The sequence below is a fragment of the Leptodactylus fuscus genome, chromosome 3 (assembly GCF_031893055.1).
Source record: "Leptodactylus fuscus isolate aLepFus1 chromosome 3, aLepFus1.hap2, whole genome shotgun sequence".
Classification (NCBI taxonomy): Eukaryota; Metazoa; Chordata; class Amphibia; order Anura; family Leptodactylidae; genus Leptodactylus; species Leptodactylus fuscus.
The window spans coordinates 206715489-206735931 of NC_134267.1; the positions used below are offsets into that span (position 1 = coordinate 206715489).

At 39.9% G+C, this 20443-nt stretch overlaps 1 protein-coding gene across 14 annotated transcripts in view; it reads right to left on the reverse strand.

The window, feature by feature from the left end:
* Positions 1-20443, reverse strand: part of MYT1L (myelin transcription factor 1 like) — a 371423-nt gene that overhangs the window by 39046 nt on the left and 311934 nt on the right. For 13 of the 14 annotated variants that reach the window (XM_075269099.1, XM_075269101.1, XM_075269096.1 and 10 more), the window contains 4 exons: positions 20151-20362; positions 16552-16802; positions 7081-7317; positions 255-376 (listed from right to left, as the gene is read on the reverse strand). In XM_075269099.1, the coding sequence (XP_075125200.1) occupies positions 255-376; positions 7081-7317; positions 16552-16802; positions 20151-20362 (822 nt within the window). The remainder of the gene's footprint in view (positions 1-254; positions 377-7080; positions 7318-16551; positions 16803-20150; positions 20363-20443) is intronic. The other variant, XM_075269108.1, reaches the window with a different exon arrangement.

The following is a 20443-nucleotide window of genomic DNA, read 5'->3' on the forward strand; positions in this document are numbered from 1 at the left end:
CCAACATAAAATGATTATTCAGTAAACATATTGCAGGTAAGGGGTCAATGATACTCCAGAATTGTTGACCGTATAATCATCTTCTTGCAGTCATGACCAAATAATCCCACCCACGGCCTTCATAAACCTTGTTTTACTGTTCTGCTCGATCAAATATGGTGGCACAATGTCAGGCCTCTACAGGTTTAATGTTCTTTGCTATAATAGACAAAAAAGCCATAAGAAAATAAAAACATAAGTTATAAATTTCTTACGTTATTAAATCCTTTTTGCTTTCTTTACATTGAGGATATTTGGGCTTGGGGCTTGGAATTGTAACTTCACCAGGATACCTTCTGTCTTCAAGGGCATCATGGAATGGATCCAGATCATCATGCTGCGGAAATATGGAAAGGTGATTAATTATTTATTAGCAAAATTACCATAATAAAATTGAGGCACTAAAATGTAGTTCAAGTATAGGTTATTGGCATTAGAAATGAGCGAACACTATTTGAAACAGCTGTTTCGAATAGCACGCTCCCATTGAAATGAATGGAAGCGGCCAGCACGCAGACTTTGCCGGCAGCCGGCCGCTTAACCCCCCGCGAATGGCTACGTCCATTTATTTCTATGGGAGCGTGCTATTTGAAATGGCTGTTTCGAATACTGTTCGCTCATCTCTAATTGGCATCTACGCAAGTTATCCCCTATCCAACTTTTCAGACTGCCAACTGATCAGGACTATGGGGAACCTTTGTTCCGTTTTCTGAACCTGTACTTCAGTACATTGTTCCATTCAAAATAGGGTACTCTTGATCAGTGGGGATCTGGAAGTCATCCCCTTTCCTATGGATAGGGTAAACCTTTTCCATGGGAAGGCCCATATAAGAAATATTCTGACATAGACAAAATATATAGTATTAGCTGAATTGTGCTACAATGCCAACTATCAAGCACAGGAACCGGTCTCAAATAGCAAAAACATCACCAAAATTTGGGCCAGTGACATTGTCTTATAGGTTTCATCTGCAAAATGTCTGATGCTTGAAGCTAAAAGGAAAACATAATAAATATTTTGGACAAATAAGATTTTTTTTTTTATAATGCTTGCTCTGGGGTTGCCATGGTGGCATTAGCAGTCTAATTCTTCTGTGCATGAACATCCTGTCATGTGACCTACACTTAGAATGTGTTCTAAAGAATGAAGATCACATGACAGGATGTCTGGGCACTGAAAACCCCAGTGAAAGCAGGAGGGATGTGAACGTTGTAAATTGTAATTATTTTATATTTAAAATCGATTGTCATTCCCTTTAAAGGGAATGATTGAAAATGAAGGTCAATCTGCAGGCAGTAAGTTTTGGAGCAAAAGGTGCTGAGCAGACTGCTATATAGTTTGTGGGAGAATATGTATAACTTGTCATTTTTTCATGTTGGGCTTAGGAGTCCAGTGGGCATTCCTTTCTCTGTATGCATGTTGTCAACCATGCAGCCAGACCGCCCACTGGACTCCTAAGCCAAAAAATTAGCAGAGATCAATAAATGACAAGTTCTAGAAAATTATTTCCCAGTACTATATATTAATCTGCTCAGCTCATCCTATTCTATGAGATCCTCCCTGCAGATCAGACATGATAGGCTTTCAACATGATAGGTTCTTTTAAAACCAGACTTTTTATTATGTATATTGTTGTACTTTTCTGATATGGATAGAGAGAAATATATATTATACCATGGATAATTCTAAGACCAATAGTACTATGCTATAAATGATCGTGTATATTATAATATTGTGGTGCCCAACCTATGACTCTCCAGCCATTGCAAATAAGACTGTGGTGCCCAACCTGTGGAAAACTACAAGTTCTATCATGTTCTGGCTTAAAGGGGCAATTCAGCAACAGCTCTCGAGAGCCCCACTGTAACATCCTTGCCCGTTCAGGCTTTGGCACAATCCTCCGGCCACATGCTACGGAGCAGGAGGCGTGTCTGGCTATGATCCCTTGTTTTAGGTTCTTCTTTCACTGTTTGAACAATGCCCTATTCCCTCACTTCTGTAATTGATTTTCCACAACACCCATCTCTTTCACCTTGGTTTCCCTCTGCTTCTCTAATAGTTAATCTTGCCTTACCTGTGTGATTGACATACAGCCTATCTTCCTATCAAGTCTGGGGCTGGTTCTTGCTTCCTATTTATTGTTTGCTCACATTCACCCTGGCGCTTGCTATTGTCTTGTGCATGCTGGCTATCTCTGTTTGTTATCTCTATACATATTACTGACCTCTGGCTTTTCTTGTGACTCTCGGATTTTGATTCTGTACTGTATTGTTCCACTGTTACTGATCCCTTGACTAGCTGACCTCCCATAATAAGTGTCATCACTTATTCATATTAAGAGACTTTCGCCAAGTTGACTTCTGTCGCCTAGGGCAATGAGGCAAGTAGGCAGTGACCAGGGAGGGTTCAGCTTAGAACTCACTGTCTTGTCATGCCCCATCTCCCAGGGTTCATCAGCAGCTGCTGGGGAATTGCTCTCCTAGCAATTCCTTTACACCCAGGTTGAGGGATACCCTCATTATACCTGGATTTATATCTTGACTTCAGACTAGGCAAAAACCCATATTAGTGCCATATTGCCTTCATATTAGAGATAGTTCTCCGGCATCGGTATTACAGTTTTCACATTTGCGTTCACAAGTTTTTAGCGTTGAGAAGTTAAACAACATTCAGAATGGCTGACTTGTGGGAACACATTCAGCATAAGACTGTATCGTACTATATAACAGAAATGTAACACTCCTACATAAACATTAGTCACTTCCTTAGTCATGTATCTTCTCCCTCCTCCATAGTGTTGGCTGTAGGTATATACAGCATCTTGAAGACAAAAATAAGTTCAAATATATAGATTTCTGCAGAAGAATTACCATTGTAAAAACATATGCAAGATGTATTGCTATTTTATAATCCAGGTGGTATTTCATGAGGACCTTACCAAGAGTTTGGGTTCAATTTGTGTGAATGATGTGAAAGTGTAAGTATATTTTTTCCTAAATCCATAGTCCAGGTGAAGATAACAAACTTTGTTATATACTATATTAAAGGAAAGTGCCAGTTTCTTCATTTATTAGCATCCTTCTGTCTCTGATCAAATCTGTACAATGGAAGTCTATGGAGAGGAGTGGGAGGAGGGAGATGCTAACTTCTCAAAGCAGAGAACAATCTGCTCTCTAGACAGACGGTTATCTTTTACAGCTAGGCTGGGATTTCAGGAATTACTGTTAAGTCTTCTCACAGAAATGACTCATTTAATGCCGTAGATGGTCTTGTTTCTGTTTCTAAATCTTGTCCTCCCCCTCTCCTCTCCATAGACTGCATTGTAAACATTGCCTATGTATGGGCAATTGATCAAAATCACTCAGATATGAAGTAAAGACAGCATTAATAGTTAAAGACACAGGCACTTTTTTAGTTTGTTCCCTTCACCTGTATTTCAGATTTATAAAAATAAATACATATATGTATACTTACAATTAAAGTTAAATATATCTAATTGTTAATAGAGATGAAGATAAGAGATGTACACTTTTATATACAATATTTTTAGGAGATTCTTTCTGACAAGGGAGATCTCTGACAATTAGCTGTGTGGAAAGACACAAGAATCGGTTTCATTCCCCTACAGCGCCACTGCAGGAGACATTAAGAATTGCATGACTGTCCATGCAATGTATAGACCTCACAGGTCCTCCAGAAAGGTATTCTCTATAGTTTCTCTCTTCGTCAGCAAACTAAAGGATGTCCTGAATGAGGACCCCTCTATTAACTCAAAACTTCCTAATAGTGTGATAGAAGACTGGTTATCTGGATTTTTATTAAAATCTTAGGTAGCCGCCCATACACATTAGACAATGATTGACTAAACTCAGTGACAGCAGATGTCAGAGAAATAGGGATTGGGCTGTTTGTTTTCACCTGCCTAATCCTTTCGTCCTCCAAGATATAAGTCTCTGTAGGAAAAGTTTGGCTGCAGCGTCTCACATATAACACATATGCACTTTGGTCAAGCTGAGTATGCATGTACATTAGAGAACTGGGTAAGACAGCTATTGTTATGCCAACAGATATCTCATATGTATGGCCAGCATTACTCCTGCACTAATCCTAGCATTAGAGGTCTGCAGCCCTGTTCATTTATTGATGATACCCTGGCTAACCACTGTGCAGGAAGAACTGGAAGAACCCTGTTGTGTCAGATTGAACCTAGTACATGATACTTATAATATCACCTATGCAGATACTGTATATACATAAGATATATAAATAACACATACTGTACATGAGAAGTGCAAATCTATAATAAGTAAGACATACGTGTTCAAGAATAGGGATGAATGTTAAACTATACAGCCATATTCATTGGGATCAGGGAATACGCCAAGATGGTGTTTCCTCACTATAGAGAAGAAATCTCTACATAAACATAGTCCATGACAGTCTATATAATATCAATTGGCAAGCAAATACCGGACAAGCTAATAGAAAATACAATGTTTAAGAAATGAGAATTCCTGCAAGATCTAGAAGCAATGCAACACGCCCAATCCTTCTTTTTCCAACAACTGCCATGTAGGGGAAAGTCAAATATCCCCATACACATTAAATAGTCAACTGATCCTGAGCAATTCTGTGGGTTTGGCAGACTTATCTAATGTGCAAGCTGATCATAGATATAAGATGTTTCGGTGCAAGACAATGACTGATCCAGCTAAATTTAGTAAGATCTGCCAAGCCTAGAAGTCGTCCAAAACGGAATTAATTTGGGTAATGTTAAATGTGGGAATTGTAAAATGTATTTCCTTCTAATACATGCATATCCTGCATCAGAAATGTTTGCAAATGGCTAAAAAAAAAAAAAGACTACACTCAAAGCTGTAAAGGAAAGCCTTGGAATGGTGCATAAAAGTAAGAAAATCAAATGTATTCCTACAGGGAGGAGAAATCCAAACTTGTTCCCTGGCAGTGCCTGCTGTAACCTGTAGATGTTTTATACTGGTGGACATGACAGAGTAGTCAGCAAACAATAACAAGAAATCTAACCAGGACAAACGTCTTCTTCCCTGCCTTCTTTTCGTCTTACTTTTGCTTCTTTCCTTTATTCTTTCCATCTTTCCCTTACATTCTTCCTTCCATCGTCGCTTTCTAAACATCAGTCTTTCATGATTTTAACTGTGGGACATTTCTAAATTTCTTACTTGGGTTTCCTCACTTTATTCTTTCTTATTCATTTCCTTATTTCCTCAACCTTTCCTGTCTTTAAATTTTATGTTCTTTCTTCCTTCCTGCTTTCACACCTTGCTTTCTAAATTTTAGTGCAGAATTTTGACATATAAGAAGGTACCACCAAGTGTTTACAGGTTTCTTGTATGTGTCCCTCTCTGTTTCTCCTATTAGTCCTCAATCACTTTCACACTTTCATTGACTCAGACTCTTACTCCCTTTCCTCCTGACCCATTGTCTTTCGTTTATTTGTTTCTCTCTCTCTCTTTCTTTCTCTTTCTTTTTCTTTCTTTCTTTCTTTCTTTCTTTCTTTCTTTCTTTCTTTCTTTCTTTCTTTCTTTCTTTCTTTCTTTCTTTCTTTCTTTCTTTCTCTCTCCTTCCCTCCTTCCTTCCTCCCTTCCTGTCTCAACTCCTTTCTCCCTTCCCTTCCCTCCCTCCCTCCCTCCCTCCCTTCCTTCCTTCCTTCCTTCCTTCCTTCCTTCCTTCCTTCCTTCCTTCCTTCCTTCCTAACAAACAAACAAACATCCAGAACAGTCTATGGTTGTAACTTATGAAAGGATTCCACTGAAATCTTAATCATTCCCACTAAACACTATCATCATTACAATGGCCTCGTATTCCTCTTAATCAACCATACACGTGCATGCCTCAATCAGCTCAGCATGCATGTGTTCTGAACAGGGGGAAGGGAGTGAGCAGCAGTCAGGGACCTCTGGACCACAATTTAATACGCCTGATTCTTCTTCACTACCAACTGTCAAGGAGGCCTGACAGTAACATAAACTTAACCTGATTGTGACATTTCTAGTTTTACAAGGAACATCTGCTTCTGATTTAAAGGGCACCTCCACTTATAAAACAACATTTCATATATGAATCATACTGGTGAATAGAACAAACTTTGTAATATACCTTTAAAGTAATATGTTTCCTTTTCAACTTATTAAGCTGCTCTCCACCTCCTTATTTTCACTCAAACTATATATTTGTATAGAATCTATTCTTATACCTGACGTCTATGGAGAGGGGAGAGGGAGGAGGAGGCTGTTCATTGATCTATTGCCCCATTCTGTGCAGTATACGTCTTATATAGAAACATAACAATGTTAGTAGAAATCTTCCTCACTCACAGGATAATGGAGAATGTTTTTTTTTTTTTTTTTTTCAGTAGCCCCCTCCTCCCCTCTCCATAGGCTTTTATGTAAAAAGTAACCTACCCTGATAAATGGAGAAGGAGACATATTTCTTGTCTAAAACATATTGTCTAAAACTTTCTTATATTCACCCGTACTGTTCGGTTCTGAAAAGTTGTTTTCTAAGAGGAGGTACTGGCTTTAACTTTCCAATTTGAGTTCTATTCATTACAGAATAGTAAACCTGACAATTTATATATGAGACCTACAATTTAGTAGAAACATAATACTGAATATATTACGAGAAAAAAAATAAACGGGTGTCATCCCGGCAATCCTTTGCATTCATTATATAATCAGTGCGGAGCAGCTTTATATATCATCATCATTATTCTTATTTGTGTGTAGTGTGATTAGACTGACAGTAGGTGTTTGCCATTATGTCTTACTGTAGCTATAGAAACTCGGAGAATTTTTTTGCCGCTATTCTTTATTCCTCATCCCATCACGCCGGCGGCCTTGTCTTATGTCGCTTGACTTTGGACTAGATTGATGTGCTGCCTTCTCAAACATATTAGTTGAGATCACAAAGTCCATGTGTGCATGGACTGACTCCACTTGGAATATTAGAGACTGGCACACAGCTATATCGAGTCATTCGCATGTCATATGGGTAAGACCTACATTAATCTCTGTGGAATCATCTTCATCTATCCGCCTGGGTTTCATTTTAGTGTAGTCTACAGGTAAGTCCCAGCAATCCCTCTCATTCATTTGGAAACACTGGCTATTCATCACTGCCTGCCGCTGTGGTGACATTGGTTCCAGTGGAGTTAGGATGGAGCAGCAACCATCTCGTTGTCTTTGTTTGTTCATGCTAAGGTCCAGTGTCCCATTTTCATCCACATCAATGTCAGGATTCTGAAAGGAATGGATGAATATTGTGAAATTAGCTTTTCACTATTCTTAATTATTATTATTATTTTTGTTTAATTGGATTATGTGCTTCCACTAGATCTGCTGCACTGAGTCGTGATCATGTGCCCACACAGCGGCCTAAGCTTATGGAAGACTTTGGATTTTTCATGCAGGCATAAAACGGGAAAGAGAAAGATATGATTCTCTTTACATCTATCTTTTTTCCTATTGAAAGTATATTGAATTTGAGAGCATCTTAAAACTACTCGCTGTTCTGATTCCTTACCTGAAATATACATAGAATCTGTTGCCATGTCAGGTATGCAAATATTTCAGAAACAAGAAATACATTTTATAATATATATATAATTTATAGTATAAGTACATTTGATATAGTGTATATTTCTTTTTGACATTTATATATTTTATAACTTGCTGATAGCACCATTAGGCGCACCAGGGCGTACATGTATACGTCCTGGTGCACATGACTAAATATGGTGGCCGTTCTGAAACAGAGTGTCCTTGCCTACGATCAGAGATGACTCTGGTCACGGCCATTTAAAGGGACTCTATCGTTGGGAAAGTCATTTTTAGCTAAGCACATACTTGCATAGGCTTTAGAAAGGCTATTCCACACCTACCTTTTGTATGTAAATTGCCTCAGTAGTTTTTGAATAAGTACTGTATATACTCGAGTATAAGCCGAATTTTTCAGCACAGTTTTTGTGCTGAAAAAGTCCCCATCTCTGCTTATACTCGAGTCAAGCCTTTCAAAATATATATATATATTTTTTTATTTTTTTTGAGAGGGGGGGGGGGGGGTCTATGACCAGCCGAAATAGTATTGTATAGGATCTCCCATAAAATAGTGAAAAAAAGCTTTAAAAAAATATAGTAAAAAAAATAAAGTAAATAAAAGTTCTAAATCCCTCCTTTCCCTAGAATACATATAAAAGTAGAAAATGACTGTGAAACACATACACATTAGGTATCCCTGTGTCTGACAGTGCCCGGTCTACTGAATATAGGGGATCTGCAGTGCTCCTTTTCCATCAGTAAGGGGTTAATAGGAGCTCTGCAGATCCACTATATTCAGCCAGGCTGAATTCCAAGTGGGGAAAAAAAACTCAGTCCTCAAGCTCAGGGAAGGGGCAGATAGACAACCAAAACACCCCCTCTCCTTCCCCAGCACCCAGCATCTACTGCACCCAAAAACTCCGACCATTTTAATTTTTGAAATTTTCCAGTAGCTGCTGCATTCCCCCCCCCCCCCCAGGCTTATACTCGAGTCAATAAGTTTTCCCATTTTTTTGTGGTAAAATTAGGGGCCTCGGCTTATATTCGGGTTGGCTTATATTCGAGTATATACGGTATGTTTTTATTCATATGCTGGTTAGCCTTCTCCGTGCACCGGAAGTGTCTGTGTGCACTGTCTGCTCTATGTGTATGAGAGGTGAGGCTGCTGTGCTGATGACTCATCTCCCTGCTCTCACACACATAGGGAATAGCAGACTGTGATCGCAGACACTTCCGGGGTGCACGGAGAAGGCTTATTAGCATATGAAGAAAAACTGGCTCATTCAAAAACTACTAAGGCAATTTACATACAAAAAGTATGTGTGGAATAGCCTATTCTAAAGTATGTGCTTAGCTAAAAATGACTTTTCCCAATGAAAGAGCCCCATTAACCACTCAGATAAAGGCTTCCAGCCATGCCATAGTATTGTAACTACTAAAGCCTTCCTGCAGCATGCTTCAATAGTTACATAGCTAATCTGCCATAGACTGCTGTGGCAGCTTTTGGACTACAGTGAGTAAAAAACAAAAGCACAAAAATGAAAAATGTCTGCATTAATTTTATTCTAATTCTTTTCATAATTTATCTTTACTGAGCTAGAACTCTGCTGTTACTAAAAAAAAATGTAGAGGACCTTCGGTATATCTTTTATACATTGGTTTTAGTTGTTGTGCCACTTATGTCCTATCTAAGTGCAACAAGCGATAGATCGATCAGACCCTAATTTAAACTGCAGGGTCACAGTGTACCCTATGTGATGTAGCTTCATCCTCTCACCCTGCCCTTTATTGGTGATAGGTTTCTCCCGGTCAGCTCTTATCAGCAGAAGGCAGAGGAGAGTAGAGTGAAGCTACATTTCATAGAAATACACTGGACATTCTGCAAACAGCACACACAGAAAGTATAGATTGTAATAATAAAACAATAATAGTAATAATAATAATAATTCCAAAAGGATTTAAAAAAATCTTTGAGAAGCTCCAGGCCATCATAACCGTGCAGTAGGTTGCATTTATAAGCACTGCACACATACTTAGATAAGTATTGGGTTAAGACTCTATGTCTCTGGCGGGGACATGGCCTGCTTACGAGCAACCAGCAAGAAGCTGAGATATAATAATAAAGTGGACAGGTGGTATGAGTCCGGGGTGGGGTGTTTATAGCTCAGTAGCTAGTCATTGTATGGGCTCACCCACTATACTCCTGTTCCTTGCACCCTTTGATTGTATTTTCAGTAATGCTTTATATATTGGGGGACATACAGAGAAATGTGTTGGGAAATCTGAGAGCTGCCGGGTGGATTTCATAGATGTTGTATAATCTTGAAGCTCAAGGGAAGTCCTAAACACAAGAAAGACAAAAACCCTGTGTATATATCCCGGCATCCCCCCACTGCTAGGAAATGCAGTGATGTGGGGGGAGGGGGGATACTGGGATGGGCTGACACAACCAGAAAGTAAAAACCAGGAAGCATTGCATGAGCCTGAAAATATGTGGAATGGTAAAAATAGTGCAAACACACGTAAAGGCTCTCAGTTATGTTTATTCATGCATACAAGGATTTGCTCTCTTAAGTCACATTTTCTTAGTCCCGTAAAACCCCTTTAAATATAAACATCTACTAAATGGTAACTAACATTTCAGAAATAGTAGGATTTTCTTTACTTATCTCACTTTTCGTAGCTCCCCCCCTTCCTAAATTGACATTCACTCTGAAATCTGCTAAATCCGTCTCGCTAGAGCAGGACAGACTGCAACTGGCAGAGGTATCATATTACAGCTTTACATGGAAGTCTTTGGAGATGAGAGGGGAGGAGTGAGCGAGAGCTGAGTGAATGTATCCAAGCACAGACAGAGGCTACTGGAGCCAAATAGGAATTGTCTCCTTATCTTATTCTCAGTGGTTTATTCTCATGAGTGCTGGTCAGTACTTCTCTATAATATCCTATATGATTCTGCTGATGCTTCTGAGTGAGTGAGAGAGAGTAAAGGGAGCAGATTCATCTCTACTTCTAGTGTTCAGTATATAGGAGATATCATAGAAGCTAGTCGTCATCTCATCAGATTGATGGAAGTATCTTTGGCAGAAATGGTCCATTGTGGATACAGAAATCGCTGTCAGTCAGTAGAACTGCCCACTGAACACCTTAGTCCATAATTTAGAGTATAAACTAATAAACCATCCAAGTCCTTCTTCCATTGCACAATATAAAACATATAGGCCATGACCAGTGGAGTATAATGTTTGCAAAACGTAAAAATAACTTCAGTTGTATGTACAATTGCGTACTGTATATTCCTCCGGATTCCTACAGGCAACATACCATAATGTGCAAAAGTTTTAGGTAGGTTTGGAAAAAATAAACTAAGAATACTTTCAAAAATAGAAGCCAAAAATCAAAATGAAGTGAATGTACAAAAGAGAAATCTAAATCACAACATAATTTGGTATGACTGTGGCTCTTTGGAGGAGGAGTTCTGGAAGTGATGATATGACCTCCATACAGCCCTGATCTCAACATCATCCAGTCTGTCTAGGATTACATGAAGAGGCAGACGGATTGGAACAACTCTACATCCACAGAAGATCTGTGCTTAGTTCTCCAAGATGTTTGGAACAACTTTCCCGCTGAGCTTCTTCAAAAACTGTCTGCAAGAAGAGTACCTAGAAGAATTAATGGAAGGCAAAGGGCAAAGGTCACACCAAATATTGATTTGATTTAGAATTCTTAGATTTTTTTAGGCATTCTTAGGGGCGTTCACACTGCCATTGGATATGTGTTCTGTTAGGGTCCATTAAAAAAATAAATAAAAATGGACGCCTAGCATAATGGACATTAATGGAGACTAACTGATGTTTATGTGTCCATTTTCTTTAACTGACCCATTAGTTAGTGTCTGCTATTGTCCATTTTTATACCGTCTGGGTTTTTTTGTTTATTTTTTTGTTCTGCTTTCTGGGCATATACAGAAAAAAAAACAGACAGTGATAAGAGACAGTATAACATCCCGCACCTGTGTTATTATGTCCGCTAAAATAAGGCCTCGTATTCCGTCCGGGGGCGTCCGCATGAGGATCCTCCCCGCAATGGAATACTGAACACAATTGCAAGCGGTGTGCAGTGAAAGCACATGGACCCCATAGACTATAATGGGGTCCATGTGTTTGCGCGTGCTGCCCGCACGAATCATGCGGACAGGAAAGTAGATTGTGAGCTACTTTCCTGTCCACATGATCCCTGCAGAGATCTGGTGGCAAACACTACACAGCGCTTGCAGTTGCGTTCGGTAGTCCGTTCGGGGGGGGGTCCTCATGCAGACTCCGCCAGACGGAATACCAACGCAGATGTGAACTAGGTCTAACAGGCATGTGACGGATTTGGTAAAACGGACAACAGATGAAATCCTATTTAGATCAAAGTGATTTTTTATGGATTTATGACGGATCTATTAGGGGGAATTCCAGTAAAGTGGAGTGCGATCTGGCACGTATACGGCGTGTCAGAATTTGCGCACTCAAAAAGATCCCATTGATTTCAATGGGAGTTACGAGCGTATAATTACGGGCACAAAATTACTCGGCATATACGATCGTAACTCCCATTGAAATCAATGGGATCTTTTTGAGCGCACAAACTCTGACACGCAGTATACGTGCCAGACCGCGCGCCAGATTACTCTGTGTGAATCCCCCCATAGTGTCTGTTGTTAACATTTTGTAATGGTTGCCAGTAACGGACACTACTAACAGTAGTGTGAACGCCCCCTTACTTTGCTATTTTGCAGCAATCTGGCCCTTACTTTGCAGCAATCTGGCTTGGCCATGACACAGAGAACAGATCTGTGCTTGCTGTGAAATGTAGAAAACAGGGCACTCACCCGCCACGGGATACATAAAACATTCGTTTTTATTTCATCCTCTTTAAAAAAAGGTCAAACCTTGACCATCGGGGTACAGAAGACAGAATGATGCAAAGAAACAAACAGCGACGATCGTTTTGTGCTTAGTGCACTTCGTCAGGCTGACGAAGTGCACTAAGCACGAAACGATCGTCGCTGTTTGTTTCTTTGCATCATTCCGTCTTCTGTACCCCGATGGTCAAGGTTTGACCTTTTTTTAAAGAGGATGAAATAAAAACGAATGTTTTATGTATCCCGTGGCGGGTGAGTGCCCTGTTTTCTACATTTCACATATGTCACTGCCTGTCTAGGTTTTTTCACAGTGAGCACCACCCTGGGATTTTATTTATTCCATGGTTTTTTGGCTGTTACAGCTGGAAGATTTGCCAATACTGACACAAGATTGTGAATACGAGCGCTGTTGCAGTAGTGCCGCTGACTACTTTGTTCTTTGCAAGATCTGTGCTTGCCTTATTCTTTGTGTTAGTGCCGGTGCTGGTGTAAACAGCTGATCGGGGGGGGGGGGGGGGGAAGGGTTCTGAGTGTCAGGCTCCCATTGATCCGATATTGATGACCTATCCTAAGGACAAGTCATCAATATCTTTAATCCACAAACCCCTTAATGCAGCTCCTAATTTTGGACCTACATATGAAAGGAGAACATTCACTTTCATGAATAAGATGTCTGAATCCGCCATTAGATACAATACGATACTATTATCAGGAATATTCCACCCATTTTTATTTTTGTACATATGGATCGCAATACTACATAACCTAGCAATAATTACTCTTGACGTGTGTCTTTTCTTATGTAAAATGAGTAGTTCATTCACATGAAAACCAATGAAGATCTCTTCCACTTTTCAGTAAATCTCCCTAATATAAAGGTATTGTCTTGTAAGTCTACCTTATAATTAAAGAGGCTGCTCCTGTGATAATGCTCTCTTTCCTTCACACTTTGACTGACACGAAGTGTCATTTTAATAGCTAGCTATTGAGCATTAAGAAAGGCTTTGTGGAGATGAGAGGTTGTTGTTTAGTTCATTTCATCATTATATCAATAGGGGTAGAATTGTACGTCATATAGTAGTAAAGTATGGCAATGTATTATGGGCTTATATGTTTGTGTATGGAATACATGGGATGCTTTTGTTACTCATTTGTCCAGTCTCCATCATTACTACTGACCTCATTAACTTACCTAATACGATGCATTGAACATTATCAATCGAATGAAAAGAAACAATGATATTAATAGTAAAGGTGAATGTAAGAAACTTTGCAGTAAATCTTATTAGAGAAAAATGCTTCTTTTTCCTCTTTCAGGATAAGGCAGATTTTGCTTTGGTTTTTGAGCCAAAGCCAGGAGTGGATTGGAAGTATAAGGGCTAGTTCACACGTGAGTATAAGGGGAGGTTTTTGACAGCGGATTTCGCGTCCAAAACCTCCCCTTATAATGGTGGTCTATGGAGACCGCCGGGCTTCTGTTCTCCGCTAGCGGCGAGCTGCTGCTAGCGGAGAAAAGAAAGGACATGTCCTTTCTTCAGGCGGAAGCCGCGCTGTCTCAGTCGCGCGGCTTCCGCCCCCCGCAGCTCCCTCCTATGTCGGCTCATTCATTTGAGCCGACAGCAGAGGGTTAAGCCGCGACAGCAATGGTCGCGGCGGGCGGGTTTTGACAAGAGAGAGACGCGGCTCGCCGCGTCTCTCTCTGTGTCAAAACCCGCGCGGGCAGTTCACGTGTGAACTAGCCCTAAGAGCTTCCTATATATTTCCCATTACTTTTTTAGTTACTTTTGGGTTTGGCTGAAAAAACAAAACAAAACAAAAAAAACATAGCAAAACCTGCAACAAAAAAGCAGCCTGTCTGCAACATGGAGTTTTCCTCCCTCCCTTTCCTGCTAATCTGACATCCACTATGAGTTACCATATGAAGCCCTTACTTAGCGCTGAAGTGCTGCATGTTATTGGGAAAGTCAGATTAGCTCCTGTGCCCACGGGTCACCCTCACCACACTAAGGGTGCATTCATACTAAGTATACGCTGAGCTGATTCTGAACGTAAAACAAGTTCAGAATCAGCGTGTACAAAGCAGATCCCATTCATTTCAATGGGAGTCGGCATACGTGCGCTCCCCATTGAAATGAATGGGCTGCTTTGTACACGCTGATTCTGAACGTGTTTTACGTTCAGAATCAGCTGGGTGTATACTTAGTGTGAATGCACCCTTAGCCTGATTATACTTCTTTAATTTTCTTTGTGATTTCCAATAAAGGTTGGCAGTCTGTATATTGTAAATTTATTACACCTACTCCCTGGTGCACTGGAGACAGGTAAAGAAAATGTATCATATACAGCCTACTTCTGTCAGAAAGGAGAAAATTAACATATATATATATATATATATATATATATATATATATATATATATATATATATATATATTATGCTTGATCAGAGGTTGTCATGGTGATATAAGTAATGGTACCATGGCAACCCCAGAGCAAGCAAGAATACCATTTCTATCTGGTATACCAGTGCTCATATAGATGGATAACCTCTACTGTAACCTCATCTGCAGATCTGCCAATCCTCTTAAAGTCATCCAACTCTTAAAAACTTCTGCACAAATCACTTGTAGGTGCACTACTCTCCATTGGGCGGTGAGAAGAAGGCAGAGCTGCCTACAGACGGCAGCGCACTGTGCGTAAGATGCGTTGGTGAATAGCAATATCTGATGAAGGGATGGTGCATGTGAAGTACCAAAGAACCCCAAAACGCATTATCTTTAATAAACCACTGTATGATAATATCAGCGTACCAGTATCTTATTTCAACGAAAGGAGCGCGCAACCGATTCTTCATTTTGAGGGTATATCCCCTAATTACTTCCTTGTGATACATTTCGACCCAAGCATCGTAAAACTGAAGACGCTGCCCTATACATTCGGTGACTAGCACTTGATTACGTTCCAAAAAGGCGTAAGGCAAATTTATTTACTGCAGTTTCTACATGGACTGATATATGGACTATATGTCTATACTCCAGATTAGCGCAGCCTAACTTGGATTTCCTCTTATATATTGATTCAAATGATCAATTATCCTCAGGATGAACATGGCACAACAATGCTTTCATACAGTTGCTGTGAAGAAAACCAATGATAATATTGCTGATTTGTAGTTCCCACCTCAGCAGGTAGGTGGCAGTGTTGCTGTGCAGGGGAAAAGCATTCAAGTAATCGGCAAAGCTCCTAAGATATCCCACTACTGTTCACGAGAAGCAATTTCTTAGTATTCCTTAAGGAATAGGTTAAGTAAATCTATACTTTTCAATATGGTAATTAAATATTGGTTTAAAATGATCCAACTAGCTTTGGGCTGAAAGATACTGTGCTGTGCAAAAGTTTTAGACAGGTTTGGGGGAAATTAAAGCATTTTTTGTTTTCATTAATCCATATCAGATAATAAACTTTGTAATATAGTTTATATAAGAAAAATGCCTGGTTCTTATTGGCCTCTTTAGTTCATTGATCATGTACAATAAAACTCTATGGAGAGTAGGGTTGGGCGATTGGGATCGGGAAAGATTGCAATCCCGATCGGCGATCGAGCAAATTTCACGATCGCGGCTGCAAAATGATTGGAAATCGGATTTTAAAATTGATTCTGAAATCTCAAGATCGGCTCAACCCTACTGGAGAGGAGAGGGGGAGCAAATGGAGGGCACGTCAAGCAGAGAGACGCCAGCAGGATGATGAGGGCTCTGCGGGGGCCGGATCATCACTTCCAGGACTCCTCCTCCAAAGAGCAAAGGTCACACCAAATATTGATGGGATTTAGATTTTTCCTTTCTTCATTTTGTTATTTGACAAACATGAACTATTAACTCTTTGAAAGCATTCTTACTTTGTAGCGTTTTTGCACACTTGCCTAAAACATTTGCACAATACTGTACATACAACCAAGAATCTAGTTAGTTGTACGGTATGCCGGCAGCTAGTCCACAGCAGGTGTACGGTATATGCCTTATTTACCCTGTTGCAGAGATCTTGAGGTTTGGTAGAGAGGTTTTGCGGCATCTCCCTGCAGCGCGTCGATAGGTTCAGGATTGCGGTGGCCGCCATGTGTGCGGCTTCCATATCGTGGGAGTAATCAAAGCTGCTTTTGCTACACGTACTGCTGGCGCTGCTGCCTCCACCACAACTCATATTGCTACTGCTGCTGCTGGGGGCATAGCTGCTCGTTGTGCTGCTTGTTGGGCTGGAGTTCTTACAGTAACGTTTAGCTGCGGAGAAAAACATGGATTAAATCAATAATTTGAAGACAACAGGAATCCTCTACAGAGATCTCATACCGACTTCATTCAATACCAGCGTCTTGAATGTTTTATAGCAGAGATGGACGACCTCTGACTCTCCATCTCTTGTGGAATTCTGAATTTCAACAACCACAAAAGAAGTCATAGATTGTCTGAGCCCGCAGAGAGGCAAACACTACTAGAGTACGAGAAGAGATATTACTTAAAGGGGCACCTCACCTAAGATTTCATTCACATTTTCTGTGTAGTTGAATGCAAAGTTTGCTCCTTGACATCAGATGTTTTTGGGCTACTTGTCCGGTCATGGGATAGAACAACATGGGATTAGTTAGCAACTTCCACTAGAGGAGATGATGCTGGGGACAATAGGGTCCCATAAATTGCAAGGACATTATAGACCAGGGGTACTCAACTACTTTTAGTAAAGGTATGCCATCAAGTGAAGGTGCAATGGCAAGCCCAGTATTTACATATGTTAAGACATGCCTCTAGTTCTGCCTATGCCCCCTCTGACCCCACCCAGCTCCTTCCATGTCTCCATATTGTAATAGTGCCCTCCTCTGTGTAACATCCAGTGATGAAGTATCTTTAGTGCCCCCAAATAGCCCTATTAGTGTCCCAATGTCTTCACAGTGCCCCCACAATGTATAATGCATACATAGTGCCCCCACAAAGTATAATGCCCCCATACTGCCCCCACAAAGTATAATGCACACATACTGACCCCACAAAGTATAATGCACGCGTAGTGCCCCCACAATGTATAATGCACACATAGTGCCCCCACAAAGTATAATGCACACATATAGTGCCCCCACAAAGTATAATGCCCCCATACTGCCCCCACAAAGTATAATGCACACATAGTGCCCCCACAAAGTATAATGCCCCATAGTGCCCCCACAAAGTATAATGCACACATACTGCCCCACAAAGTATAATGCACACATAGTGCCCCCAGAAAGTATAATGCCTCCCCTACTGCCTCCACAAAGTATAATGCTTCATAGTTCCCCCACAAAGTATAATGCACACATAGTGCCCCCACAAAGTATAATGCCCCATAGTGCCCCCACAAAGTATAATGCACACATACTGCCCCACAAAGTATAATGCACACATAGTGCCCCCACAAAGTATAATGCCTCCCCTACTGCCCCCACAAAGTATAATGCTTCATAGTGCCCCCACAAAGTATAATGCACACATAGTGCCCCCACAAAGTATAATGCACACATATAGTGCCCCCACAAAGTATAATGCCCCCATACTGCCCCCACAAAGTATAATGCACACATAGTGCCCCCACAAAGTATAATGCCCCATAGTGCCCCCACAAAGTATAATGCACACATACTGCCCCACAAAGTATAATGCACACATAGTGCCCCCAGAAAGTATAATGCCTCCCCTACTGCCTCCACAAAGTATAATGCTTCATAGTTCCCCCACAAAGTATAATGCACACATAGTGCCCCCACAAAGTATAATGCCCCCCCTACTGCCCCCACAAAGTATAATGCACACATAGTGCCCCCACAAAGTTTTAATGCCCCATAGTGCCCCCACAAAGTATAATGCACACATATAGTGCCCCCACAAAGTATAATGCCCCCATACTGCCCTCACAAAGTATAATGCACACATAGTGCCCCCACAAAGTATAATGCCCCATAGTGCCCCCACAAAGTATAATGCACATACTGCCCCACAAAGTATAATGCACACATAGTGCCCCCACAAAGTATAATGCCTCCCCTACTGCCCCCACAAAGTATAATGCTTCATAGTGCCCCCACAAAGTATAATGCACACATAGTGCCCCCACAAAGTATAATGCCCCCCTACTGCCCCCACAAAGTATAATGCACACATAGTGCCCCTACAAAGTATAATGCTTACTAAGTGCCCTCATAAACTATAATACCTCATAGTGCCCCCACAAAGTTTAATGCTTCATAGTGCCACCACAAAGTATAATGCCTCCTTTAGTGGCTTCCACATGGTAAAATGCCTAACTGGTGCCTCCTCACAGTATAATTGTTCTTTCACACAGTTTAATACCCCACTACAATCCCCATACTGAATAATGCCTCATACTGCCCTCACAATGTACAATGCCAAGCCATGTGCCCAGGCGTATGGGACCACAGAAAACTCTGTTAGCTGATAGCCGTTATATGACTGTTCAGACTGCCCGTGATCATAATAATGGAGGTTCTCAGGTATCCTGTGTATATGAACAGTGCACATGTATGTACTTCTATAGGGTCGATGAAGATAGCCAAGTACAAGGCTTCAGAAGTTCCACAGAACTGAATGCAGACTTATCACTAGGGGTCCCACGAATCTGTGATTAGACATTTAGCACCAATCTCGTGGCTCTAAAATACAAAGTTTCCCTTTAGACCAGACACAAATATTGTATAATTTACCCATATATTGTATAATGTACCTGTATATTGTATAATGTACCCATATACAGTATTGTATAATGTATTCATGTATTGTATAATGTATCCATGTATTGTATAATGTACCTCAATATTGTATAATGTATCCATATATTGTATAATGTATCCATATATTGTATAATGTACCCATTTATTGTATAATGTACCTGTATATTGTATAATGTGCCCATATATTGTATAATGTACCCATTTATTGTATAATGTATCCATATATTGTATAATGTATCCATATATTGTATAATGTACCCATTTATTGTATAATGTACCTGTATATTGTATAACGTGCCCATATATTGTATAATGTACCCATTTATTGTATAATGTATCCATATATTGTATAATGTATCCATATATTGTATAATGTACCCATTTATTGTATAATGTACCTGTATATTGTATAATGTGCCCATATATTGTATAATGTACCCATTTATTGTATAATGTATCCATATATTGTATAATGTATCCATATATTGTATAATGTACCCATTTATTGTATAATGTACCTGTATATTGTATAATGTGCCCATATATTGTATAATGTACCCATTTATTGTATAATGTATCCATATATTGTATAATGTATCCATATATTGTATAATGTACCCATTTATTGTATAATGTACCTGTATATTGTATAATGTGCCCATATATTGTATAATGTACCCATTTATTGTATAATGTATCCATATATTGTATAATGTACTCATATATTGTATAATGTACCCATTTATTGTATAATGTATCCATATATTGTATAATGTACTCATATATTGTATAATGTACCCATATATTGTATAATGTACCCATATATGTTATAGTAATTGTTTCGGCCACTTACCATCATATCCCTTTGGAGATATATCCCTGGACTGCACCTTTGGCGCTATAGCCCTCTTCCCATATGCATGGTTTTCATAATTGTTATATTCAAACGTAGTCTTTGAATATTTCTCCAGTTCCTTGGCCAAGTTGGAGCGAGGTGTGGTCGTTGATACATTGTTCCTGTAACCGTACTGTGGGATTTCTAATTGCTTTACAAAACACATAGGCCTAAAAAAAGAAATACATTTATTTTCTTGTTTTCTTCTATAGCAATGAAACGATTCTTTGTACTATATGCAGGTAGCATTG